The sequence below is a fragment of the Aricia agestis genome, chromosome Z (assembly GCF_905147365.1).
Source record: "Aricia agestis chromosome Z, ilAriAges1.1, whole genome shotgun sequence".
Lineage (NCBI taxonomy): Eukaryota > Metazoa > Arthropoda > Insecta > Lepidoptera > Lycaenidae > Aricia > Aricia agestis.
Window position 1 is genome coordinate 33,378,776 of NC_056428.1, and position 27,948 is coordinate 33,406,723.

The 27,948-nt window shown below is 37.0% G+C and overlaps 1 protein-coding gene across 1 annotated transcript in view; it reads right to left on the reverse strand.

The window, feature by feature from the left end:
* Positions 1-201: 201 nt before the first annotated feature.
* Positions 202-27,948, reverse strand: part of LOC121739184 (epithelial discoidin domain-containing receptor 1-like) — a 90,329-nt gene continuing 62,582 nt past the window's right edge. The window contains exons 11-17 of the mRNA XM_042131533.1: positions 15,680-15,847; positions 6,706-6,824; positions 3,288-3,446; positions 2,839-2,931; positions 2,354-2,495; positions 1,912-2,016; positions 202-1,678 (exon numbers count right to left, since the gene is read on the reverse strand). Of these exons, the coding sequence (XP_041987467.1) occupies positions 1,478-1,678; positions 1,912-2,016; positions 2,354-2,495; positions 2,839-2,931; positions 3,288-3,446; positions 6,706-6,824; positions 15,680-15,847 (987 nt within the window). The 3' untranslated portion in view covers positions 202-1,477. The remainder of the gene's footprint in view (positions 1,679-1,911; positions 2,017-2,353; positions 2,496-2,838; positions 2,932-3,287; positions 3,447-6,705; positions 6,825-15,679; positions 15,848-27,948) is intronic.

Here is a 27,948-nt window from a genome sequence, read left to right on the forward strand (position 1 = left end):
GTCGAAATTATCGAATGGAATTGTACTCTGGCAACCTTAGGGTACACAATGAATGACATTTATTATAATATCTCTAGTCACTCGCTTAGCTCGAAACATTGAGTATGATATAAAGAGGACACATTTAAATTCACGCGATACTGTTTAGCAACAGTTACTCCGTTTCGTCGTAACGTTCGAACTGTTTAAATCTTTATTTAATATCAATCTTTTATGCTTTCTCAATAGTCAATACAACTTACTGACAGATGAACCGGAGCTAACATCGAGGGATTGGGTCATGTATATGACAACATTTAGTAAATATGAGTGGACATACAATGTAATGATATAATGTATCCTAATACTATTTATTTTGAGATTATAAGAACAGATATTTATTTAAAGGTATATATATGATGTTCGATTTACATCGAAGTAACTTACCCTATGTTATACTTTTGTAAATATCAATCGACGAATGACAATCGTGCAACATGTTATTTAGAAGAAAAATCCGTAAAATTCATATTTACAAAAGTTGCTAAGTCTATTGAAGAAAACAAGAAGCACAGGGGGCGGTTGCGCCCTAGAGGACCATAAATCCTCTCGAATATAATAACCTTAACATTTAAAACAGGTTAAAAAAATAGGAGTTAGATTTGGATATACTATAGACAAATGTCGAACTCGGTGATGAATCTAGCCCTCCTAAATAAGCGTCAGGGTAAATTCATCTATGTCGCAGCGATACTTACAATATTAAAGTATAGGTTCACCATCGAGCCGACGATAGAGCGGGTTGCACCAGTAAATGTACGGTAAGGCACTGCCGCTACAGGCGATGTGTCCGTTCACTTTACTGGTGTATTCTACTAAAGGGTTCGCCGTAGAGGCGGTGATAATGGAAGATCGTGGGAGCGCTAGGCGAAGGGCGCTGGGGAAAGGCGTGTACCATATTATCGTATTATCGATATTCCTGACGTGTTGAATATATTCATCGATTTCGAGTAAGAAACATCGATAACATCACGCGAGCGGACCTCTAAGTTTCAATCACATCACTTAACCTAACCGAATTATGGAATCGGACTACAAATAACAACCTACCTCGAGGCCCGCTGCGCGCTGTAAAATATCAATACCCGACGTGTCGGATATCGATGTTTTATAAGATCGTGAGTCGTGACTAGTCCTCACAATCTTGAAGCACTTCTGTATATTTCCTACAAGTAAACGTTCAGAAATACACATAAGTATACGAAGCTGCGCGTTTTCTACACGCTTTATCTCTAAGTGCTTATAGTTTGTAATACTGTATTAATACTGCCCGACCGTCCTATCACAATTTGCAGTCTGTTCACTTTTCATTACCCTCGGGCGATACAGTTCCTAACCTAGTGTATATCTACTGAACGCTAGAAGCTCATACGAAACGTAGTTCGTTAGGTGAAGTAGCCGAATCGTCTTAATTAAAAATGTAGTCTAAGATTATGTCTTAACGGTTGGGGGGTTTGTATCCGTGGGTCATTCGGTCTAGGAACCGATGGAGGTCGTGGAAGCGCGGCCTCTGCATGGGTTCCCGTCGCCAGCACTCGTGCATGAGGTCGTATAGCTCCCGACGGCATCTGGGAGGTGGGGCAGCGGGGACTCTCGCGTTACGACCGCCGTTTCGCCATTCCGTGGCGTTAGCTACAACCTGCAAACATTGAAGAATGTGAACGAGACTTTCTTAGCATCTACTAAACTGAGCAGGTATTTTCTAAAACTAAATATGTAAGTATATTTGCTTTATTGTTTTGATGAAGCTTCAACCTTTAATTTGCTGACTACAACACAAATACTTCAGAACTTGACGCTTCAACCTTTAATTTGCTGACTTACAACACAAATACAGAGACGCTGGTCTATAACTACAACACGGGATCATACCTGGTCGTCGCTCATCTCTTCAAAGGGCTTGGCCATGCAGTACGTCAACACCTCCCAGACCGTCACACCGAAAGACCACACGTCGCTAGCCGGTGAACAGTGACCCTACAAATTAAATGATGTTGGTAAGCAAATCTGTTATTCATAATTATTTAGGCCGGCCCCTAGAGTCTAGACGATGAATTGCATTGTGCAATTTATCACACTTCAATTTTATTAAAGAATTCTTTTGACAATTAGATTGAGGGCGCGCGTTCAATATCAACCCTAGACGGTCAATAATTACATTACGCAATAAGTGACATTGCGCAATAAAATTGCTCGTCTAGAGGCCCACTAAACGAAATTTTATTATTTTTGTGAAGTTTTATGCCACTTGTTGCCGTTTGAACTTTAAATACGAAAAACAGCTTAATCATTTTCCAGTATAAAGGTTTCCTACCATGAGCAAGCTCTCCCAGGCCATCCAGCGCAATGGTATTTTGGCGCCGTTGGCCATTATGTGGTATTCGCCTGTGAACTCCTCGCAGAACATGGCATAATCAGATACTTTAATGTGGAGATCTTCGCTGACTGTCACGTTTCTGTAAAAATAACTTTATAGCGATAAAGCCGCCTTTGTGCTCATGCTGAGTTCATGTGAATTTCCTTTATTTCATTTGTATATTTTGAGCACAATAAAGCATATTCATTCATTCATTCAATAACGATATAGAAGAGGTATCACGAAATTGTCAAGGTCATCATGAACTTCACATAGATTTCCGACTGGCCAGTTGGGCTAAACTCTTAGAGCTAGAAACTTTCAAAAACGTTCTTCTAAAAGGCATCTTCAGTCTTCAGACATCGATTAAGAAAGAAACACTAGTTTACGCGATTGAAAGCTGTGAGAAAAAGATAGTCTCTTCCTAAAAAACAAGAACGTACCTGGCCGCCAAATCCCGATGTACTAACTCGAACGATTCCAGATATTTCATGCCGTTGGCAATTTGACAGCATATGTGAATCAAACTCGAGTAACTGAAACATTAAAAGCACCATCGGCGATTAAACCAAAAGCTGAGCTACGATGTTTGGTTACAGATTGCACGTTTTGCACATGGCGTTAAAACTCTCTTTTAGAAATATTCTAGCTAATTCTAGCTTTGTAATTTACTATTCTTATCTGCCTACAGTTATCAATAAACGAAATATCGGATGCTGCATCTTAAAATTTGATAGTTCGCTTCAACTTTTGCCCAGTGTTAAAGAGCATAAAATTTTCTAAAAGCAAAGTCTGTTGTGATTAATAAATTTTCTTTTTGTCAGTGTGTAAAGCTCATTATTATTAACAATTAAGGCTTAATGATAATGCTTCCTGTTGGCTGGATACTTACTTCAATCTGCGTTCCGTTTTCAATATCGTAGGCAGGGGAACAGCATCTCCGCGGTCGAGTGCCGCGCATGGGGGCTCTAGCAGGCTCAGTCCAAGAACCCGCGCGAGCTGAGGATGTTTCAGCCCGGCACCCCATGTAGCTTCGCGGGCAAACGCCGCTCTGGGAACAGACGCTTGGGCTTAGGATGAAGATTGGGCATAGCCAAGTACTATCAGATCAGATTCATCGGCAGATGGTCGACCCAAACCCAGCCGACTTGCATTAAGTTGACATAATCCGACCAAATAACGTAGGTAGTAGGCAGTTGTCGGCCTATGAATCAATTTCTTTGATGGTACATGTAACACAATCGAGAATCAAATCAATTTACTGTCCGTAGTTCATGGTACTCTCGTCGTGAAAACTACACAGGCGGTGCAGTGGTTCAACTCGTAACTAACAACGAGATGTCGATTTTGATTTGAAATTATTTGAGAGTATTGAATTAATTAACTTTACGACTTTCTTTACTTCATTGGAACCCCGCGTTCCATTTAGCATGTGTGACGTCACTGAACAGTGATTGTGTTTTATAATAATATAATATAATACCTATGGACGCTTCACACCACGTCAGGCTGGTCCCGTGCTAAGTACCTGAAGGACTTGTGTTACGCGTGTACCAGACAACGGAAATATATTTAATACTTTTATACTATACTACAGTATACATATATTTAACATTTTTATTATATTATGATACACACCCATGACCCAGGAACTTTGAAAACTTTCCCGTCGGCGGGATTCAGACCCGCGACCCCCCTCTTGAGCTACCGACAGCCCACCCACTGAGCCACTGCAGAGGTCGTGAAAATACGTTCCGTTTCAAGTTATTTTTAATTCGTAATTTTTGTTAAAGAAAACAATATTTTATAAAATATTAACCCTGCAGTGCTTCTTTTATATTTCTTTAACATTTTAATAGCAAAATTTTCATAAATATTATATTTGCATGTTCCCTATTACGTAAAACTGCACGTGGCGTTCGTAATAGACGTGGCGACAGTTATTTCTATTAAAAGTTTTTGCACTTTGCGAACATTTCTTGCGTTAAGAGGATACCACAGCGGCTAGAGAAATGAAAAAAAAGTACGTGTAATATCTATAGCTGTCTCCCTTACCTCAAGCCTATACCGCAGAACGCGATAGAGACAACTGCAGAAAATCCAGAAAATCAACGATTCGTTGTCCCCTGATTCCTTCTCCAAAACTTAACCGATTTAAGTACTTTTTTCATTAAAGATTAAAAAAAGGCTTGAGCTGTGTTCCTATGTTTTGCTTTTTTTGTATAATCTATCCAAATCTGTTTTCTGGACGTTTGAACACAGTGGAAAATCTGGCCATTTTTTTGGGTTTTTGAACGTTCATATCTTATTTAATAATTAAATTATGAAAAAAAAGAAAACATAGGGACATTGTATTAGTGGCCGTAGATATTCAGGAAAAAAATTATAACTCTACTAGCATTATCCAGGGAGGAAACAGGGGACAACGTTTGTATGGAAAAAATGGCGGTGTGGAATCCTCTTAAGCTTTTAAAATGTCGCCGTTAGCGGCTTTTCCCGCCGAGAATGCATCATTCCATGCGAGTTTTTTGAAGTGATTAAGACAGTGGTGGAGAGAGTAGACAGCTTGCACGTACGCGGACCTTTTCAAAATTTTTGACTATATGAAATTCTAAACATATTATATAATGTATTATCCAAAATTCCTGCGGAGCTAAAATGGTCGCATTGAAGAATCATGATATGAATCATAATATGATTCATTTTTCTAAAATTTCAAAATGCAACTCTGCTTGCAATTCATTTTTGTATTTTTGTAATGATTTGACATACTTTGTTAGTTTGACAGTTTTGACAATTCATTTGCTAATTGATTGAGAGGAATTGCTAAATGTGACCATTTAAGCCCCCCTGGCATTTTAAAAAGATCTGTGTTCAGTGTTCACCTCAGTTCCACCGAAAACCAAAAGGTGTCTTTCTCATTGTGTTCAATGTGAACTTGAGACCTCAAGAAACTTCGGAGCATCCCATCGATTTTGCCTAAGTTGTTTCGGCCCAACTGCAATATATTACGGCCGAGGTATACAAAGTTGTCCTCAACTTCAGGACTTATGTCATCAGCGCTAACCGGCCTCGGGAGAATGCGAACACTTTTGTCTTGCCAACTTCATTCTACCTCGGGACAATTTATGGAGATTGGAGATTGAAGGATCTTTATTGGTTCACGACTAAGATATTTAGAAATTACATCTGATGGTGAATACAAATATTCTCAAATTTTCTGAATGTTTCTCTGAAAGGAATGAACTTGGTGATTTTTTTGCAAACGCTATAATAGAAAAATTAGCAGGTCGGATGTCTGTTAGTACTAATATCGACGTTAAGGACATTAAAATAACATTCAATATATCAGCGCGCCTTGTACAGTGGCGGTTACGACGCCCGCCACGTTCTTGATATGGCGAAAATGTATGAAAAAATTTGAGAAAGTTTCTTATTTTTCTTATAAATGGAAAATTTATTTATTTTTATATAAATTAATATTTAGCTATTAGTATAGGGGACTAAATAAGCAATATTTTTTTTGTATATTTATTTTCCTTAGTTCCTTGTATTTAGCTATACTGGTTCCTAACCAGACCCCATTTTTTTATATATTTTGCGATTATCGTGATGGTTAAAACGTATTTTATGTGAAAATTTTGTATGCGGCTATAATATTTTTATGGTATAGAAGTGGAGATGAATATATTGTCTTTCATTTGAAACCAAAATATCCTCGCAGTGTGACTCCTAATTCTTTAAAATGGTAATTGATTGTACTGTTGGTTTTTGGTGGAAATTCATGTTGAATACTAATAAAACACTATTTTTCGTGCACTTTTTCCACTATATTCAGAAATAATTATAAATTTTAACAAATTACACGACTGGTTTCGAAATAACCTGACACCTGAAGATGATTTATTTCGAAACCGGTCGTGTAATTTGTTAAAATTTATAAGTATTTCTGAATATAGTGGAAAAAGTGCACGAAAAATAGTGTTTTATTAGTATTCTTTAAAATGGTACCGGAAAATCGCTGATATTTCTGAAAAAATGTGATAGCGTCCTTAAATGACATTATTTGTTTATACAGCTAAGACTCGTGTCTACAAGACTGCGAAAGTCATTGTCCTTTCAACCTTGACCCTTGCTTCATCGTCCTAGGCATCATCAACTTCTTGCGGTGGGTTGATCGTGCCCGTAATTGTGCCTAAGCGGGGAGTGGAGCACCATGGGGTTTTAGTGGGCATCCCCGGCTGATGTCCCCAATCCGCCGGGGATGTTCAAAATATTTCCCCATGTAAAAAGAGGCATCATGAACTTACTTGATATCGTTATGGCATCCGCGCCACAGTGTCTTGACGACAACAAGGCGGCGGCGATCTCCACTCGGGGACTCTTCGTCGCTCAGTTCTTCGATTCCATCCGTCTCGCAGATCTGGAGCTGTTGGAGAATAAATAAATAAGACTTTAGAGAATATGGCTGCGTTTCCACCACAGATATGTGTTGCGAGGAATGTGTTTTTAAGAACCAATAGAATCGCTTCATTGACGTGAGCTTGCCATGACATCGCTCAACGTAGCGATTCTAATGGATCTTAAAATCACATTCCTCGCAATACATCTCTGGTAGAAAGGCAGCCTTTACCTACACTTATTAAGAGTTGTTGCTCGAGGCCTCAATCGCATTTTCAGTACGATAAGTAGCATAATATACGTTATATATATTATACGTTAGTCCAGAGACTAAACTGTTATAACTTTAATAAAATTCCATGTTTTTACGTGACGAAGTATCACAGTATAAGTACACTTTCGCCTTTATGTTAGTATGTTCAAAAAGAAAAAAATGTAGCATAAAAGTTAATCATTGCATTGAGGGCACGAGGCCGACTAGTAGTTACTAGTTAGATATCGGATCGCTTATTGGCTATGATTCTTCGATTATGTCGATTAATGATTGCAATAATAATGGCAGCAAGCCGATTTTATGAGATCAGTCCTCATTTCTTTGCCAAAATCCATTTATGTTGTAGGTACTTAATATGAAATATCATTTTGAGAACATTAAGAGAGGATATCATCATTTAATATACCAGTAAGTATTGAGATAACTAAAACACTTTTCCGTAACTTTAACTTTATTTAGATACATTCTTAAAACAGAAGAAGTTGCAGTCAAAGAAAAGCATTCGCATTCTCTGGGACAGCGTAAAATGTGCGCTTAAAAATTAAATAGAAAGGATTTGTGAATTTACATTTTTATTCCACAGCACGTGGAGGAGTTTCCGAGGAAATAGTTCTTAAGCACGTAAATACTGGGAAGGCAGAGATTTTCCTGTATATTTTGCAAAAGCCTACTTTGGCCCAGTTTGTAAGTTTAGCGAGCGTAGATAATGGGTTTGCGTCTAACGGACTTACAGACCTTGAATTCATTTAAAATCAAGGTGCATTCGTTGTTTCTTACCTGAAATAAAAGGTGATTTTCATTCGCGAATGTGAAACTTTTATGCGGGAGGAAGGCGCCTGTATATTGCTTTTGTTTGGAATGGCCTTTATGAAAGTCTTTCATCTTAAGTTCCAGTTTTGAATCTAAATAAAATCACTCACAGGATCGACTCGTGCAACGTTGCCTAATACAAATAGTTATTCTTATTACAAAATATCAGAAAACTTTCCCTTGAATCAGTAATCACTTTATTGAAAACTCCATTAAAATGTGGTGGGTATTTAAGAAGATCATATTCTAAGCGAACGGATAGCAGACCGACTTTATTTTACTATGTACCATCGAGGAAATTGATTCCTAGGCAGTTGAGAGACCAACGTCATTGGGTCGGATCATGTCAATAGTCAATGTTAATTGCGATCTGTCGGCTGGGTTTGACGTAACGCGACCAAACTACGTAGGTCCCTCCTCTACGTAGGTAACTCCCTAGGAATCAACTTCTCTGATAGTACAATTACTCATACCGGCTAATACATTCAATTATTACTACAATTACTAATAATACATAGCTAAATAAACACAACGCAAAGCTTCTTTAAAAATGACTCCATTTCTCCACTGTTGAAAAAACAAAGAAGCCGAAAAAATGTAATATTCTCTAGACATTTTTGAAAAGAACAATTTAGTTGAAATATAAAGTAAAGCACCCGATTAAGTAGGTCTCCCACTTTGGCCTGCACCTTTTATCCCTAAGTAACATAATAGAAGGGCGTCAAGATAAAAAGAATAGGGTAGTTATGATTCACCTCGCGTAAGGGTGCCGAGTGGGTTCATATGTGATTATTGAATCAGTGTTTTAAAGGTTTGAGTAAAAGGTTGGGGTGGGTACTGACTTGTAACAATTACCTGGATGAATTCACTTTCGATTGTACACTTAAACTTTTCTTCCATCTTCTTCTTCTAATACATAAAAGTGTTTGTGCGCGAACTCCTCCAAAACGGCTCAACCGACTTTAATGAAATCTTATGTTCATTCGTTAGGCCTGAGAATAGGTTTTTATCTACTTTTTTTTATGAAATAAGGGGGCAAACGAGCAAACGGGTCACCTGATGGAAAGCAACTTCCGTCGCCCATGGACACTCGCAGCATCAGAAGAGCTGCATGTGCGTTGCCGGCTTTTTGAGAGGGAATAGGGTAATAGGGGATGGTAGGGAAGGGAAGGGAATAGGGGAGGGTAGGAAAGGGAATAGGGTAGGGGATTGGGCCTCCGGTAAACTCACTCACTCGGCGAAACACAGCGCAAAATATTGATACTAGAAATAATTTATATGGCAAAACAACGTTTGCCGGGTCAGCAAGTTTCTTCTAAAAATCAATTGATGAATGTCGCAGAAGATCTATTTGTAAGCCAATTAAGTTAATTTTAGATCGACTTTTAAACTCTGTACAACCGTTTTATATAGAAAATGATTTGGCAAGTATTTGTTATCAGAATAACTCTGGTTCGGGTGGAAGACGAATCCCAATTTCTAATAACTTAAAATAATTGGAAAACGAAGTAATAGGTCTCTCAAAATGGCCATGGAAAAGTAGTGTGGGCGAAAAGTCACTGCAAGAGCTATTGAATTGCGCACGTGAAAAATGAAAAGTATTTTCAGAGGCCGTTCGTTTTGACGACAGAGTGTTAAGTCCTTCACCTTTGCTGTCGTTCAGTTTACGAATTCCGTAATTTCTTTAGCAAACGCCAAAGCGCGGACTTTGCCTTGAAATTTTAAAAACGAAAAAGATTTTTTGCACTTATACCCCTATATCAGAGAGTTCAGTACCTAAAGGGTAAAAACGGGACCCTTTTACTAAGACTTCGTTGTCTGTCTATCCGTCTGTCTCCTGCCTAGCATACGCCATCGAGATATCTCACTCTACATATTTTCTCGATGTTTGATGGTTTGTATCTTCATCTCTATTGACATTTTTTCTCGCGTAGATCTATCATCGAAATAACACATTTTTATAGAGTTTCGTCGAGATAATGTCGAGATTTTGACATTATGAGACGAGTAATTTTTAATTATCTCGAGAGTGAGATATCTCGTTGGCGTATGCTAGGCAGGCAGGCTGAACCGCTATAGCGAGACTTCCGAAATTTATTCATATTGCCGCTGTAATAACAAATTTTAAAAATAAAATTAATATTTGAGAGGGGCTCCCATACAGTAAATGTGATTTTTTAATCTTTTTTGCTCCATATCCATAATGGCAATAGTTAAGCACATGAAATTTTAACAAAAGCCTCAATTGTATGCGTATCTTAATAATTAACTAGCTATTTGACCGAGCTTTGCTCGGTATTCGATAAAACACGAATAAAATGACATTTTCTAAAAATGATTCGTAGCTAGATCGATTTATCGCTCCCGAAACCCCCTATATACTAAATTTCATGAAAATCGTTGGAACCGATTCCGAGATTCCAATTATATACTTATATTATACAAGAATTGGTCCTTTAAATATAACTAGCTATTTGACCGAGCTTTGCTCGGTATTCGATAAAACGCGAATAAAATGACATTTTCTAAAAAAGATTCCTAGCTAGATCGATTTATCACCCGCGAAACCCCCTATATACCTACTTAAATTGAAAATCGTTGGAGCCGATTCCGAGGTTAAAATTATATATATATATATATATATATATATATATATATATATATATATATATATATATATATATATATATATATATATATATATATATATATATATATATATATATATATATATATATATATATATATATATATATATATATATATATATGAACTTATATATAACAAGCACGTGTACGGTGTAAGGGTCAATTCAGACCGCAACTGTATTGAAAATGTGTACCTATAGGTACTTTTGGACAAGTATTGTAGAACATGTTTTTGAAGGAGTTACTTTTCCTTAGTTTTTATTATTCGTGGGATACAACCTAAGTAAACTTACTATGTAACTACATAGCCTAAATTATGTTTGGAATTGACAGATTTCAAAGTAACTTGCATGACGTCTGGCGTAATTGAAGTCACAATATTTTTTCTCACTTAGAGCGCACTAGAGACGCAATTTTTTTTGTAACTTTAAAAGAAATGTGTAAATATAATGAAAGTAACACCCATATACACACATCATACAAAAAATATGTAGTATTTTTTACATTTTGCTTGAGAACAGCACGAACACGATTAGCGTACCGTCACCGTTAAAAAAGTCAACATTTTGGGGGAAAATCATGGCATGTACAAAGATCGTTAATTCGGCTATCAGTTAATAATTGTTGTATATGTTAATGACAGTTTCGAGACTAATTGGTTAATTAATTTGTGTCTGCGGTCCGTATCGGTTACGGCAATTCGTATTTTACCGAACGCGACCCAACCCATGTAAGTACAGTCTAATGTGTTGTTAAAACCCGTTGGCTACAAGTTGAATAGTCGTTAAAAATATTACTATTATTTATTGTACGTTAATTAACCAATTTATATTGGGCCTTTGGAAGAAAATACTAACTATTAATATTAGTTGTTCATCATTTTATTTCTGAATAAATAGATATATTAATGAGTCTAATGTAAATAAATTACATCATTTACTTAATCGCTTCTTAAACTCATAAATCAAATTGCACGAAATCTCAATCAATAGAAACGTTAGTTTCAGTTAAACGCAATTAATATTTGAAATGTTCAAAACAAATATCAGATGTGTCGTAAATATCGTGATAAAAGTATAAAATAAATGTAGGTGGCTATTAAGCGTGGAGGCGGGCGGGGGGTTATGTGGGAGCAGATTGCATTTTCTTGCTACGGCCAGTAATCAATTTTTATGAGTATTTTCGTAGTCCAGTGCTCGTTTCGCCCCTCTTTAAGGACGACGCGCAAACTTTGCCCTAGCGACACGGCGCGAGAATTAAGTCGCCCCCACGATAATTACTCTGGAATTTAATTCAATAAATTTCGCACGGCTCGCACGATGAAAATTCCAAACATATTACTTTTTTGATGGCGTGTCGTCCGTCCGATAATTCTATCATCTATCTGCACGTCAGTTTCATGATTATGGACAAATATTCTCTGTAAAATGTTGGAAGTTCGACGTTCCTTTGTTTTAACTGTCATTTTTCATGCCCATTGTGGGGTGAATAAAAAATGTTGTTTCAGGGTGTCCTGACGGGCCGAGGTGGTGGCGTGACTGCGGCGAATTAACCGCGTCCACCGGGCACCGGATCGTAATGGACCTATACATATTGTTTTTTAAATACGGCACCTATAGAAAAGATAAACAAGTAGCCGTTTGGTTTATTGGAAATGTTGTTTTAATGGCTACTTAAACTTTCCGTTGCTTGATGGGTTTTAAGGCTGTTCCACCGTTGATTGCCGAAGTTGGAGCGCCGTCAGTGGCGGATTTACCAATAGGCTAAGTAGGCTGGAGCCTAGGGCGGCAGATTTAGAGGGGCAGCAAATTTAACCCCATTTTTTTATCTTACAGAAATAAAAAATCCCACCAAAAACATTTCTTGCAAAATATTGCCGAGACGACCACTAATATGGTTTACCCTGTGAAAAAGATATGATATCTCATGTAGAGCCAATTCTTCTGAATTTACACGGCCTAACTCTACTGACCCTAACTTAAACAAATTCTATATACCAGCAGGGCAATCACGTTATTTTTAAACAATTCAGGTTCACATTTGCTTTGGTTGTGGTTCAGTTACGGTTTGGTTCCGCTGCGTCTGAACAAATTTCAGTATCGTGCTAACGTTCCAACCGTAACTCAACCTTAGATGGAACTCGAACGAAGCACAACGTTTGACCTTTAGACAGACATTGCAGCGGACCAATCAGCGCCCTTCTGATTTAATTTTGATTGGCTTAAATATGAACAAATTTTTTCCGATGCGTTAATTGGTCAATTGACAAATTATTTATTTACATATGGATGAACATGACACGAGTGAAGTTGTTTTGGTACCTAGTTATGAAATATGAATGTTACTTGGAGTTTTTAATTTACGTAGATAAATTCATAATATTGTTTTACTATATTTTACAAATGCCATACTTAAGTGTTTAATAGTGACTTGTGAGTGTGTGACAAAAGTTTTTTGTTGCGCGGAAAACATTTACTTACGTAAAGAAGTAATGTTAAAATTCAATTCACTTTTTAACAAACTCAAATAGTCCGTAGTGTTATTTTACAGCTTTGAAGTAAAATATAAGCCTATATTATAATTTGATTATAGCGTTATATTTTTCCATTCATTTTTGTCAATTTAACACACCAAAATAAGAAACGTTTCATAAACGTGCGAGTAGAAGTAGCATTGTATCAACTTTTTGTTTTGACAGCGTTTGCGCTTGGGCTGAGGTTCAGTAACGTCTCAACTAGCTGTCAAAACGTTAGCGGGATACCGAATCCGAGTACCAAAAGTCTATCAACGTCCGAGTTTTATTTGCGCTTCAGTTGAAAAAAATTATCGCGATTGCCCTGCAGTAAATATGTAAGGTTTTGCCGTTTCGCTACCGCACAGGGTGAAACCTTGTGTGGTCGTCTCAGCAAAAATTTTCAAACAATGTTTTTGGTGGGATATGATTGTGAACTAAACTAACGTATTGAATTTCAAAGGTCAGTTATAGGGGCGGCAAAATTTGTAAATCCGCCACTGAGCGCCGTGGAATAGAAACAAAACCTCGATAGGGTACTAACTAACACGTCACGTCTAGGGAGGCGAATGCAATCGAGCTGCAAATTTAATATAAGTGGCGCGCGTCTTTTTCAATCCAATCATAAGCCGGGGCGCGAAAGTGGCGCCCCTGGCTGCGACGCGAGCGAACATGCGAGTGGCAATGTTGTGTTTTCATTATAAAAGAACAAACATTGTGAATTAGTGAGCCACGACCCACCTGCGCTCCCCGCTTGTTTCGCTCCCTTTGATGTGGTAAGCTTACTCGTAAATGATACCCCTTAACGACGTAGCTATATGTTACTCGAGACCAGTGCTTAGACTCAAAATCGTAAATATCAAAGCTTCTGGTCTTTTTGGCCGTATGAAACGCGTATGTAACAAAACTAAGTGAGGATGTGTATGTGCTCCTTGTAGAGAGTTCACTGTGAAAGTAGCAGCGCTGAAAGACCATTTTTTTCACATTTGTATGGAGAATCTCGTGACGCTGGGGCGCTCGCCATGTACAAAAGTGAAAAAATAATATTTTAGTCTTTCAGCGCTGCTCCTTTTTGGAAGTCGGTTAAAAAGCCAGACGCAACTTGGCGATGCATAAAATAATATAATTCATTTGAAACTAGAATAAATTGAAGTATCGAATAGCGTAATGCCGACGTTTTATTTTTTTATAGCTATCCATACTTCCATATTAATATTATGAAAGCGAAAGTGTGTCTGTCTGTCTGTTTGTCCATTACCACTTCACGCCCAAATCGCTGAACCGATTTAGCTGGAATTTGGTATGGAGATACTTTGAGTCCCGAGAAAGGACATAGGATAAAATGTACGGTTCCCGCGCGATAAACGGATTTTGGCGCAACGGAGTTGCGGGCGTCATCTAGTAATTTATAACGTCACGCCTCGTCTGGTTAGGTGTAAACGAACCCTATAGCTAATTGTGAGTAGGTAGGTAGAATACCATGGAATCGAAACATATCAACAAAAGCCTCTTCTTAATTACGGAGGACCCTTTCATTATTACATAGAATATTCTGATAATATCGACGTCAAACTCTATTTTAATATTCTCTGTAGCAAGTTTCATAGTTGTAAAGCTGCGAGGGTCTGGCCAAAAGCGTAAAATCAAAGTGGAGCCAAGGTGAGGTTATTGTTCCTTTTCGGTCCAACGGAGCGGCTTTGTCCAAAATTACTACTTACCTACAAATTTGTGATGTGGATACAAACGGAATTCTACATCTTTTGTACGGAAAATTCGAATTTTGCTCCGTGTTTGGGTAGTATTTTGGATATATTTTTATGAGTCAGATCGCTGGATATAGGAATTTTGAAAAAGTCCAACGCTACTTTAACAGCTATCCTATTCTAGAAATCAACGTAAAGTCCGAGAAAGCAATGTTGTTGTGTGTAAAAGAGACAAAATATAGCGATAGGCCTTATTCAAAATTTCTCTCTACCCGGCGAATTGAATTTTGGTGTACTTATATTAAATACATTTTAAATTATTTCTACATCAGCTATAGTACGTACAAACTGAGATAGTTAATGCATCCAAAACATATGAATATAACAAGAATAATATGTTTCCAGACAGTCGTCTGTAGAAGTCAGACACCCTAATAGTCGAAACTCTAAACTTCGCCGTAAGTCAACTTGTATCCAAAGATATTATTCTCAAGTTTAATATCCATTTTATAATTGCTCGATAAGAATGGAAGTTGCGAGACGACAGTTATTTTTAAACTTTTAACGCTGGTCGTATTTACTCATTATAAGTTTTACAACGCTTTGCAAGCTTCCCATTGTGGCCTTAAGCCCCGTACACACTATCGAGCGCTGATTGGCTGCAAGGTTGATCGGAGTTAAACGATGTTGTATTAATTAAACCATTCAACGTCCCTTATACTTGTTAATTAAAAATTACCGTGAGTTCACTATAATATGACTTTTCTAGTTATAGATCATACATAATTATTAAACTCTCAGAGTTGATAGAAAAGCTAAGGTTTACGCGCGTTTGATGTAATACTACATTGTTTTGCTACTTCATATTATTCGCTGCAGTATGCGTTGTTTTGTTCTGTGGTAATCTACTGTACGCTGCTGCTTCTAAATACTTACAGTTCCATGAGGTCCCTCTCCCAGAAAAGTAACTGGTCGCATGCGCCCCCGCGGGAAATCCAGCAGGGGCGCCACCCCGTTTGGGGGCTCGGCCTCGGGTAGTTTGATGGACGTGAACAGCCCTGGGGGCGGCCGCTCGCGCCGGCAGGAGCGCTCTTCCGGGTACGTCTGAAAGAAGGAAAATAGTTACACAGCAGCACGACACTAGGCTATTATTATATCTCTAGAACCTACCGTAATAGCCTAGCTATTGCTATTACGGTACATTTTAGGGATACAGACAGCGTCACTTGGCTAGTAGTCACGTTTGTGGTAGGTTCTATCGTACCCACAGCTCTGTCTTAAGCGGGGAATAAAATACCATGGGAGCAGGCGTATCAGCAACAAGCAATACCCTTTCCAGTATCAGGCTGCGTTGCCACTGAAGCTGAGCTAAGCTGGTTGCAGGGTTGTTTACGATCCAATAGAATCGCCACGCTTAACGAGACCAGGGCGCAATATAACGATTCTGTTGGTTCTTAAAAAACAAATTGCAACGCAGCTTAGCTCAGGTAGAAATGCAGGATTAGACTGGGGAGAGCTTGGTATTGCAGATACTTCTACAATATAAGTGCTGACATTACTAATGCATACTGCATAGAAGCGTGCACTAGGAGAGGATCCCAGATTAGCAACTGTTAACAATATGTCCAGCGTCCTACTTATGGCAACATGATATTTTGATCCAGTATTTTTTTTTATTAAATAAGGGGGCAAACGAGCAAACGGGTCACCTGAAGGTTAGCAACTACCATCGCCCATGGACACTCGCAACATCAGAAGAGCTGCAGGTGCGTTGCCGGCCTTTTAAGAGGGAATACGCTCTTTTCTTGAAGGTTTGCAGGTCGTATAGGTCCGGACATACTGCTGGTGACAGTTCGTTCCAGAGTTTTACAGTGCGCGGCAGAAAGTTACGCGAAACACGCACTGTGGAAGACTGCCACTCATCAAGGTGATGAGGATGGTATGTTTTTCGCGTGGGACGATGGCGAAAATTTGCAGGTGGTATCATTCCGAACAATTCCTCAGAGCACTTCCCGTGATACAACCGATAGAGGATGCAGATATTCAATAGCGAGTACCGGTTTTTTCTTATAGCTCGGGATGTTAACATGCCCAGCGTGTATCTTTGTAATTATGCTGCCATTCAGTATGGTATCCAGTAGAATGTAGATAGAATAATTACTTAGTCCAGTGCCCGGCTGCTATCATTAGACAACTTGTAGTTTTGACATTAGAGAATTAAATGAGTCAAACAATTCAATGTTGTGACACTGGTGCTTGTGTACCAATGTCACAAGATGGTAATTGAAGAGACTAATAAGTCCAAAGAAACAGGTACGCAAGAAACCTAGTCGCTGCTTTTGGCAACAGTAACATAGTAGCCAAACAAAGTAAACCAACATCTCCAAATCAAGGAAATTGGTGAAATACCCAATAATGGATTCATGGAAAGCCAGTGTAAGGCTAGCGTTGCGTTATACTGTGTGAGATGGAACAGAAATCCCAAGAGCCTTCCTCACGAGTATTCTGCACGGTTTACTTTATAGGCTGGCAACATACTTGAAATTCTTGTGTTTTTGTAGGTCTTGGCTAGAGATCAATATAATTTTTTCGCTATCACTACAGTTACTAGAGATATGTGAAAATGTATGCATCCGGTCCAATATAATTATATGCCTGCGGGCCGCCGGGGCGATGGATTAAATACGCGGCCTAAGCGTCATCAGTCATATTTTCTTTGATGATTCAATAACGAAATTATTAAAAACATAGTTTGTCGCGTTTACTGCAAAAGCTATACAATTTTTTATTTAAACCTTTCCAATGATTCCTGAAATAGAAATCAAAATTTGCTGAGAAATTGCGATCAAAGAAAGTAAAGATTTGCAGAAATTTCTCTCTCGAAACACCTGATGGTGGCCATTTAGCGCTTTCTGTAACACACCTGCTGTTTCTAATTATATAATTTAATAACGTCTACTGCTGTTCATATTGAACAAATTCTAGTTTTACTTAAACTGAAATATTTCTTAGAAATGTAACTTGAGTTTGTTCAGGTTTTCGGAGTTGTTACTTAGAAACTTAAAAGATGTTTGTGATCAAAATAAAACTGTTTTAGCAATTTTTACATGCAATTCAAAATAAAAATCATAAAATATTGGCTGATTTTAATTCTGTTATGTAAATTAAACCGTAGGTCACTTAAGCCGATTTAAAACAATTGGTTCGTTTAAAAAACTCGGCAATTTTTTAATCGATCGGCAACAGTCGTTTGTTTACTGCTTGGCACAATCTTTCCTCAATAAACCTCAATACGATTGATCTGCCAGCAACTAGGTCGTTTCTTTCACGTTGCCGACCGCTGGGGAGGTATTTACGTAATTGCCACACTGAGCGCGGGTAAGCAATCGCATATCTAAGTGAATCGCGACGTCTTCCATTCCGCTTTTTATTTTTTATAGCACCTGAGAATTTTTTAAATGTAGAGATGGAGATGGAAAAACAATTGGAGTGCTTCAGTTTGAAATAATCTTACGGATGGTATGTTTAAATGAAAAGTTTTTACTTATAACTGTAAATTTATACCTGGGAGTAATTCTTTGCTCATAGTTAAAAACCGGCCAAGTGAATGTCGGGCCACGCGCAATATAGGGTTCCGTAGTACCGCTAGTTTCGATAATTTTTGTATGGTCAATGAATGAACATTTATAACGTGTTTTACACTACTAACAAGATCATCTCAGTTACGTTCAAAGGAATTTGAACAAAAAGTTCCTTTATACTTCGGCGAATATATTTTTTTTAGTTGGTCGACTATAACTCAAAAACTTTTGAAGTCTTCTTAGCCGTGATAGTTTTCCTTTTAAATTAAGCATATTTACTACTCCCGTGAATTTCTCCACATTTCCAGAAGCAACCGTTTAGCTGGTAGAAAAGGGGGGAAACTGGACTCTAACGATTTTTTCCACTTTAAAACTTAATATTACACAAACGAATCCCTGAATCTGAAAATGATCTATAAATACTCATAATATTTAAAAAAAAAAACCTATCCAACGACACCCCACACGATGGAGTGGACACGAATACGATACGATATTTTTTAAAGATTTCATGTACCATTTTGTCGGCATCATTAATATGTGCATTGTGCATTTATACCAAATAACATCTTTGTAGGTCCTATAGTCTCTGAGCAAAACCGTGAACAGACCGACGGACAGGCAGACTGAAACTATAAGGGTTCCTTGTTGACTACGGAACCCTAAAAAATGAAAAAACTTCAATGACTTAAAAATTAAAAGCGATCTAAATTAGTAAATATGAAACCAGGGCTCGGAAACCGGTTGCAGAACAAAACCGGTTTCGGTCATTGACCCCAAACCGGTTTCGGTTAAAGGTTGCACTTTACCGGTAAAAACCAGAATACCGGTTTTTCTTTAATTTCGGTTTTGGTATTGAAAATTAACCGGTAATTAGCCGCGCGCGACGTTGCCACCCCGTGCGCAAGCCTAAAGTAAGATTTTGCATCAAGGTACATACCATGGTTGAGAAGGTGCTGACGGAACTGATTCCTTATAGATACAAGTTTGGGGGTTTCAGCGTTGTTTTAAGAACGGAAAGTATATGTTAATGTGCAAATTATATTCATCAGAATTCAGTAATAGTAATGGACATTGTAATTACTATGTAGTATGTATGTGTTCTGTAGGATGAATATTATGATTATGATATTATATTATACAATTATATGATTTATGCCTGTTATCGGCAACCATCTCGTTTCAGACAATTTTTATTTTTACAAAATGATTATACAGATTTTAATAGGTAATTAGTTTTCTATTAGGTATTTAACAACTATCAGTTAAAAAATGTAAGTAGTGTTTATTTTTTATTTTACTCGATTTAAAAAGTGTATTTGTTTTATAGTCTAAGTCAGCGGCAGGCAACAGGCGGACCGCGGTCCGTGTGCGGACCGCGAAAGGTCGAATTTCGGACCGCGAAATATTGTAAATATTAATTTAAAAATTTTAAAAACTTTTAGTGTATTCCGAACACTTTAAAGAATTTGCTCCCGTTGGAAATTTAACTTAAAGTTAATTTTTCAACAAATGCTAACTAACGAAATTTTTTTGAACTTCCGTCCTCATTGTACATAAAAAAAATGTTTAAATAATTTTCGTAAAAATTTTTCACTTCGTGGAGCCCTTAAACATCCTACTTTCTACTAATATTATAAAGGCGAAAGTTTGTTTGGATGTATGGATGTTTGTTACTCTTTCACGCAAAAACTACTGAACAGATTTTAATGAAACTTTACAACTTTACTTTAGCTTATACATCAGAATAACATATAGGCTACAATTTTAACCGACTTTCAAAATGGGGATTTGGGTTTTCAAAATCGTTTGTGTGTTAGTAACCGGTAACCTTTACCATTTGGGTTACGTAAAAACCGTTCGCTTGTTTAACCGGTAAATAAAAGAACGATATATTTACCGGTTTTTAACCGAAATAAACCGGTATTTTCAAACCGGTTCCGAGCCCTGTATGAAACACAAGAGAACATTGCGGATTAAAAATAAGACTGAAATTGTTAAGCTAATTTGATCCAATCATTTTTCTGATTTTAATCTATACATCTATACATCTACATATAAATAAAATTGGAGTGTCTGTTTGTAATATTAAAGAACCGGTTTTTACTACATGCATATGAATCTATATACGATACATACACCAAAACGACATTTTTAACAATTTTTGTCTGTATGTCTGTCTGTCTGTTTGTTCCAGCTAATCTCTGAAACGGCTGGAGCTATTTTGCCGGGAATTATTTTTGTAGATAGCTGATGTAGTAAGGTGTAACTTAGGCTACTTTTTAACCGACTTCCAAAAAGGAGGAGGTTATATTATACTTTTTTCATATTTGTCAGCGGACTATCCATCTTTGTTATTATACTATGTTAACGCGGACGAAGTCGCGGGCAACAGCTAGTTAAACATATAATTGTAACAAGAGAAGTAAATTAGCCAGAAACTGAATTCCTTTATTTGTAAATGAACTGAAAATACATATTATACCATTCCTATCAACCACAATTCTCGTTAAAATTTATTCGGCCTCGATAATATTCACATCAAATTCGTATTAATTAAAGCATTTATAATATATTTCGGTTATTCATCAGCAACACGCCACCGCTAATCAGTATTCAATTACTAATTAAACGAAGTGCTAAGCGTCTGTCTGTCTCCAGGCTGTATCTCAAGAACCGCTATGGCTAGACTTCTGAAATTTTTACAGATTGTGTATTTCTGTTGCCGCTTTTTGATACAAATAGCAAAAACTGAATATAATTAATATTTAAGGGAGCCCCCCTTATTATTTATATTCAGTTTCTCATACAGCAAACGTGATTTATTTTGGCCTTTTTTGCTCGTAATCAATAATGGCACAGGTTGGCAGGCAGGCACATTATGAAGGTTGAAATATTCCAAAATCCTTAAATATATTTGTACTTTCATAATTCATAAAAATAAATATTTAAGGGGCGCTCCCATACAAAAAACAGAATTTTTCGCTCACTTCCGCTCTTTAATGGTACGCAACCCTTCGTGCGCAAGTGCGACTCGCACTTGGCTGATTTTGCTTCTTCCTATTCCTAAAGAAAATAGGTCTCTTTTGCTAGAAATAAGGAATTTTATTTCGGTTCCGATTTCTCTACTAAAGTTTCATGCTTATCTTCTATAACTTTTAGAACTGCTTTATACACGCAATATAAAAATTAAAGCTTTGAAACATGCTATATTATTAAAGTACATAAATGTTTAAATTTTTTTCATCATATTGTTGAAAGTTCGAAATCAACTTTTCTCAATTTTCGTAATTTCACAAACGTTTCGAGTTCAGAATTCAATTCGAAACGTAGATTTATAACACTAAACCGAAACCATCGGCGCAAAACTTCAAAGCTGTTATGTAACTATTGTATATAGTCTGAAGGGGAAAGGGCGGGCTTTTAATATTAATGGTATTGCCTAAGGTATGCTTGGATTTTACTCATTAGGGATTATGGGGCTGTTTGCGAAATGATAAACGAGTTTAACCGTAACATTACGCACTGGAGCTCACGTTCACTAAAGGCGATTACTCACGTGTGTGTAACTGTTACAAACGGACTGTTGCCAATTATATCTGTATTGCAGTTTAGTGCGCCTAATTACGACCTATTGTTAAATGTCGGCTTATTTATAAAGGTAGCCTTTCGAAGCGAGCGTCTATAGCGTCAGTGACACCACGACAATGAAAATTGTATGGTTTGGAGAGGTTTGGAGTCGAGCACAGCGACATTAACGCGTTTGTGACGTCACTTACTTACGCCAAATCATACATTTTTTACAGTCGCGGCGTCACTGACGCCAAGGGCGTCGCCAGCCGATGGCGCAGGGGAGGGCAAGTTGACTTTATCTACTACAATTCATACTTTTCAGTTTTCTCCTTTTCTATTAATGAGAAAACAGTACAGAGTCCAATGTGTAAAGCTACACGAGCACGAGCTCTTGACTATGCAATAAAAACTTGTAAATAAATAAGTTATAATAACATGTATTAGAAAAATAGAATAAAATAAGTTTCATATTGAATAAGTGTACAGCGTACAGCATATTTTTTTTAATTAAGTACCAGATTTTAAAATTATAGTAGTCGTTGTTTGCATTATATTTGGCAACTTTTTTAGAATCTCTAGGGGGGGGGGGCAGCTGCCCCTCCCTGCCCCCCCTTGGCGACGCCCTTGACTGACGCTATAGACGGTCGCTTCGAAAGGCTACCTTAATATAAATACTTTGACAAATATAAATAAAAAAGAACTTGAGGATATTTGTCATTCCTATTAGGTTCACAATCAATCAATGAGTGTTATTGTATGAGTATAATAAAGAATTTTAATCAAGACGGTAGTGTAGGTACAAACATAAGTGATTTCCCGTTCCAAACTGTATGACATTGTGACCAGTAAAACAGTCGTTATAATATATTACATGTCATAATAATGTTTTCTAAAGTATAGTAAAAGATATAAAACGCTGATATGGTCAAATATATTTTTGTTTTTATATTTTTTACTGTTCACATGCCGACGATATCCTAGTCAAAAACATGTGCATCGTATAGGTTCATCTGCAGTTTCTACTTAGTAATAAGTTCTACACCATTTTATGCAACAACGTAAAAGTTCCTTTATTTACAACAAAAGTGTAACGGTAACAACTTTCCAGTGAGCACATAGCTTAACGGCAATGTGCCTTTACTATGCTTACCTTAAAGCCGACTTACACCGAAAAGGGAGTACACAATATTTGTAATATTTATTACTTCATACATGTATATGTGAATTATAATTAACGACGGTTTTAGTAATTGTAGGTGATTTTACAAATTGATTCATAATATTGTAATGGTTATATTTGTCAGGTAATTGGTTGTTATTTTAGTCTCAATTAATTGTATATAGGAAACATTATTTGCATATAGATACAAAACGTAATATTTGAAACACTAAATATTATAATTTATTTAAAATATGCCTGATTTTATGCAGAACTAAACCCTCCAATGAAGTATTAAGTATTAACAAGCAAAGCTTAAGCTAAGCTTAGCGTACCTCTAATATCTCATATCTTACAAAATCATAATCTTTAGGCACAACGGTCAGAAGCTTTATCAAGATTATAATGCACGAAATTGGGGTGAAAAGCGATATTGATACTTGACGTACTCTAAACAAAGCCTTTTAAAATGAATGATTTATTATAGGGGGGCATAATCCATCATACGCCAGTGAGAGGCCTTATGATCGCATAAGTAACTATCAAAGGGAATCACGAGGTACTTCACTTTGAGATTTAAATCGCCTCTTCCACGTGGACCCTGTATTATAGCCTTATAGGCGATAGTGATAGATAGTGCCATCTTAGGCTGTTACACACATGTAAATGGCAATTTATCTTCATAATGGCGGACCCGTTATATTTAGTGTCATATTAGGGTTAGGAAATTGCCCTTTTATGACATAATATCTAGGGTATACGAGATGAGTCGATTATCGTACGATTAGGTTAGGGTTAGCGGATATCTACAAAATCTTCTTTCATATTATAACACTATATATAATGCATTAGAGAGTTTTCTAACAGAATTGTGACGCTATTGCTTCTATAATAATGTCTTGAGTTCTTGACTACTTGTGTAATAAGGTCATGATTTATTTTTAACTAGCCTTTATTCCGGTATCATGAACCATACAACCAATTTCAGTATCCCATGAAAACATTGCACTTTATCTGGATAAAAAGTCTAGGCGTAAATATAAACCAGTCTACACTACCAACATATCGTTTAGAATCCGTTCAGTAGTATCTACGCGAAAAAATAAAACATAAAGCTACGGCTTTACAACATTGATATTCAAATTATTGTTGTGTTAGTATATAGACCAGAGTTACAAACCTTTTTCTACTTTAAATTCGCTATTTTAACCCATTACCGTACGCGGGAAAAGTTAGTTTAATTATAAGACAATACGTGGGAGTCCTAATTTAGTGGAAGTGACATATTCACGTGCCTCTCGGGGGTACTTACATCGGATACAGTGCGGTAACAGCATAATAACCCGTAATTGAGAACGGCGAAAGATGGCGGCGTGCTGAAAATACGCGTTTTCCCGCACTGTCACGAATCACGATGCGTTATGAGTCATGACTCATGCCACACTTCCAAGGTTCTTGTGGCACTTGGATGATAACCGTTGTGCAGAAAGTGTGTGCAGCCCACGTGCAATCCAGGAATGCCGAACCGGCCGGAATAAAAAAACAGCAGGAGCTCGCATATTTGCCGCTCGGTAGAGAGTGTCATATTATTTCCTCTCCTATGCCACGCCGTATGTTCTGACGCGAGTTCGCCGTATGTTCTGACGCGAGTTTAACATTTTTAGCCATCCCAAAAAGGCGAACAACGCCGCTCTACCTATTGTTTTACCAAACTCTTATAGGCTTATTGAGTCATAACTTGTTTTATGTACTAGTGATTTTTAATCTTAAAACTATTTGCTTAAATCTGCCGCTTTGTATCCAAATCTAGCAATTTGCAGGCGAATCGGCTTCCTCAGAATCTGCTGCAGGTGAAGTGTGATCGAATCTTAAATGTTAATTAAATTTAATGTTGGCATGGCGCCGTTAGTGCGACGATTACTTAGTCGGCCAATTGCTTCGCCGTTTACATCGTGCTAGCGTAACACATGGGTCTGGAAATTGTTTTTTTTTCGGCAAATGATTTTTACTTAAAGGTGCTCTGTCACTGGGAGCATTCACTTGTGACGCAACGTTACAGTGTCGAGCATTACAAATTACAATGCGCATCTTGTAATTATACAAAACCGAGCATTACAATGCGCACCTTGTAATATAACAGTACGGGGTAAGTTTTAACCGCTGACTTTAAAAAAAAAATGCGTCTCCCGCCAAATCCAAGTAATTTAGATAGATTTTTAGCTTAGTATATGCAAGTCATATAAATTTCCGATACTCTAGTATAAAAATAACAACAGGGGTTTGGGTAATATTGGCGTCATTTTCAAATCTCGCGGCCACTCACCAAACCGGCATATTATGAAAGAACATATCAAGGGGAGTAAACTTTATTATGGGGGACATATAGCTAAACTATATCGGAGCCGAGATATTAGGCATTTTAAGTTCGTAATTTCAACTAAACGTAAATTCAATCATAACATGAATATTCTGGAAAATATAATAAAACGGCGTTATTTATTAGCTTAAAGCCTTCCTCGATAAATGGCCTATCCAACACAAAAATATTTTTTCAAATCGAACAAGCAGTTCCTGAGATTAGCATTTTCAAACACACAAACACTTCAACTTAATAATATTAGTATACAGGGTATAACAATACTAAGTGATAATACTTTAGGGTGTGTACTGTGTATGAGTCCCGTGTATTAAAGTTTACTGTGAAAGTAGTAGCGCTGAAAGAGATTTTTTTTTTCACTTTGGTATGGGGAAACTCTTTGTACGCCAGGGCGCGCAATTCACAAAAACATTTTTTTTAGTCTTTCAGCCCTGCTCTTTTCAGAGTGAACTTTATACAAAAGACACATAACGTATACCCTAACTAAAGTATTATCACTTATGTTACAGCCTGTAGATATAGATACAAGAACAATTAATTATTCATCTCATCATTTATTTTTAATTTTAGTTGTATTCGTACATTTTAGAGAAGATACAATCTACGCGCCGCACCGTCATTTAATGAGTTTTCTAACTATTTATTTAGCTTTTGCAAAAAATGCTAATCCATTTTATCTCGAATTTCTTAAAGTGGCCGTTTTGATTTTTTCATATTTTTTGTGTAGGTACTTAAGTAAATAGTTAATCTTCTAAGTATATATTATACAAAATAAAAATGGATTTTCAAATGTGTTAGTCGCGCTAAAACACGAAAACGGCTGAACGGATTGGGCTGATTTTAGTCTTAAAATATTCGTAGAAGTCCAGGAAGGGTTAAAATGACACGAAGTTCACCGGGATAGCTAGTATTCTATAAAACATTCCTGCAGCTGTACTTCTATAATGAGTCGGAAAGTAGATTAAAAGCTGGACTGAAAATTCTGCCGAAAGCTGGTGGCGTCGGACATCATACTACTTTGCATACTGCAAAATTCCCTAAATAGTGGAAATAATCAACATTATATTATGGGAACAACACCCTAGAGTCATTTTACCCACAACACATTAATACACAAGAACAATAATTATAATTGCCTAATATTGCATCCGGCCCTTTGAAAACCACTGTCTAATGAAATATAGTCTCAAGTCTGGCTATATTTTAGTCGGACGAGAGTTAAACCCATTGTGAAAATAACACAAAGACGCGGACGAAGTCGTGGGCAATAGTTAGTGAGAAATATATATCCAACAGATAAATATACCCTTTCTACGCCTGTTTGTTAAGGATAGCTCCATAAAGGAATGTTAATTACTATTGATTTTGTGATCATAAGATGCAAAAATAAATATACTAAAATAATCGTAGCTCAGCTCCGATATTACTTAAAACAATTTTTATTACTGATAAATGTTTCTCTAATGTAGTGCTACAAAATAGTTATGGTTTCATCCCTGGCCGCTGGAAAAAAAATGACGCCACAGGTCCATACAAAGTTACCCAATGCCCTTTAGAAGATAAATGACAATATTTAAAATCTGTTAGAACTAGCCCCCCTCTCCCCTAGTAAAGTTCCTTTACAGGAAAAAGAGAACACTAATATGATTATATTAGTGGCTGTCAGTCTGTCTGTGCGCCTATTCGACGTCCGGCTTCAGATGACCTTTGTTACAGGAACGCCCCTAGATAATAACTTGAAATTAAAACTGTTATATATGTCTAAAAAGTAATATGTCTACGGAGCTCTGAAGCTGTGAAATTAAATTTCTAAGTTAAAGTAGAAAATATTATTTAACGTAAAATCCTATTATTATTAAATGACGAAAGTATTGATGTATGTATGGATGTATGTAACACCGCGGGGCATAGCTAGTAAAGGTAATATATAAATTACTGTGTTTTTTTACCCAGTAAAAGTAGTCGATCTTTTTACTGTAAAAAACAAAATAAGGTTAACATTATTAATTAAGTATTACTTTTGTTTGTCTAAGTTACTTTGGAACAGTCTTTCGAAATACTTACCTGAATATTAAAACGACATATTTCCTTAGCATTCTCGCTTCAGTTTTTAGCTTTCCATATCCGAATCACAGTTTGAAATACACATTGGCGTACGCTTTCTGACATTAGCGCGTCGTAGTTTGCATATTATAGTTGCAAATGGCGGGAGTGGCGTCTTGCATCCCGGGGGTTCGTACTTAGGTACCCATAGGAGTTCTGGGAATTTCATAACTGAATTCCACTTGTCACCAGTGTTGTGTGTTTGGATTGATTGTACGTTTATTAGTTCCCTGTGACAGTTCAAGCGACAATTAATCTTATATCTATATATATAAAACTCAAAGGTGATTGACTGACATGGTGATCTATCAACGCACAGCCCAAACCATGGACCGATCGGGCTGAAATTTGGCATGCAGGTAGATAATATTATGACGTAGGCATTCGCTAAGAAAGGATTTTGATCATTTCC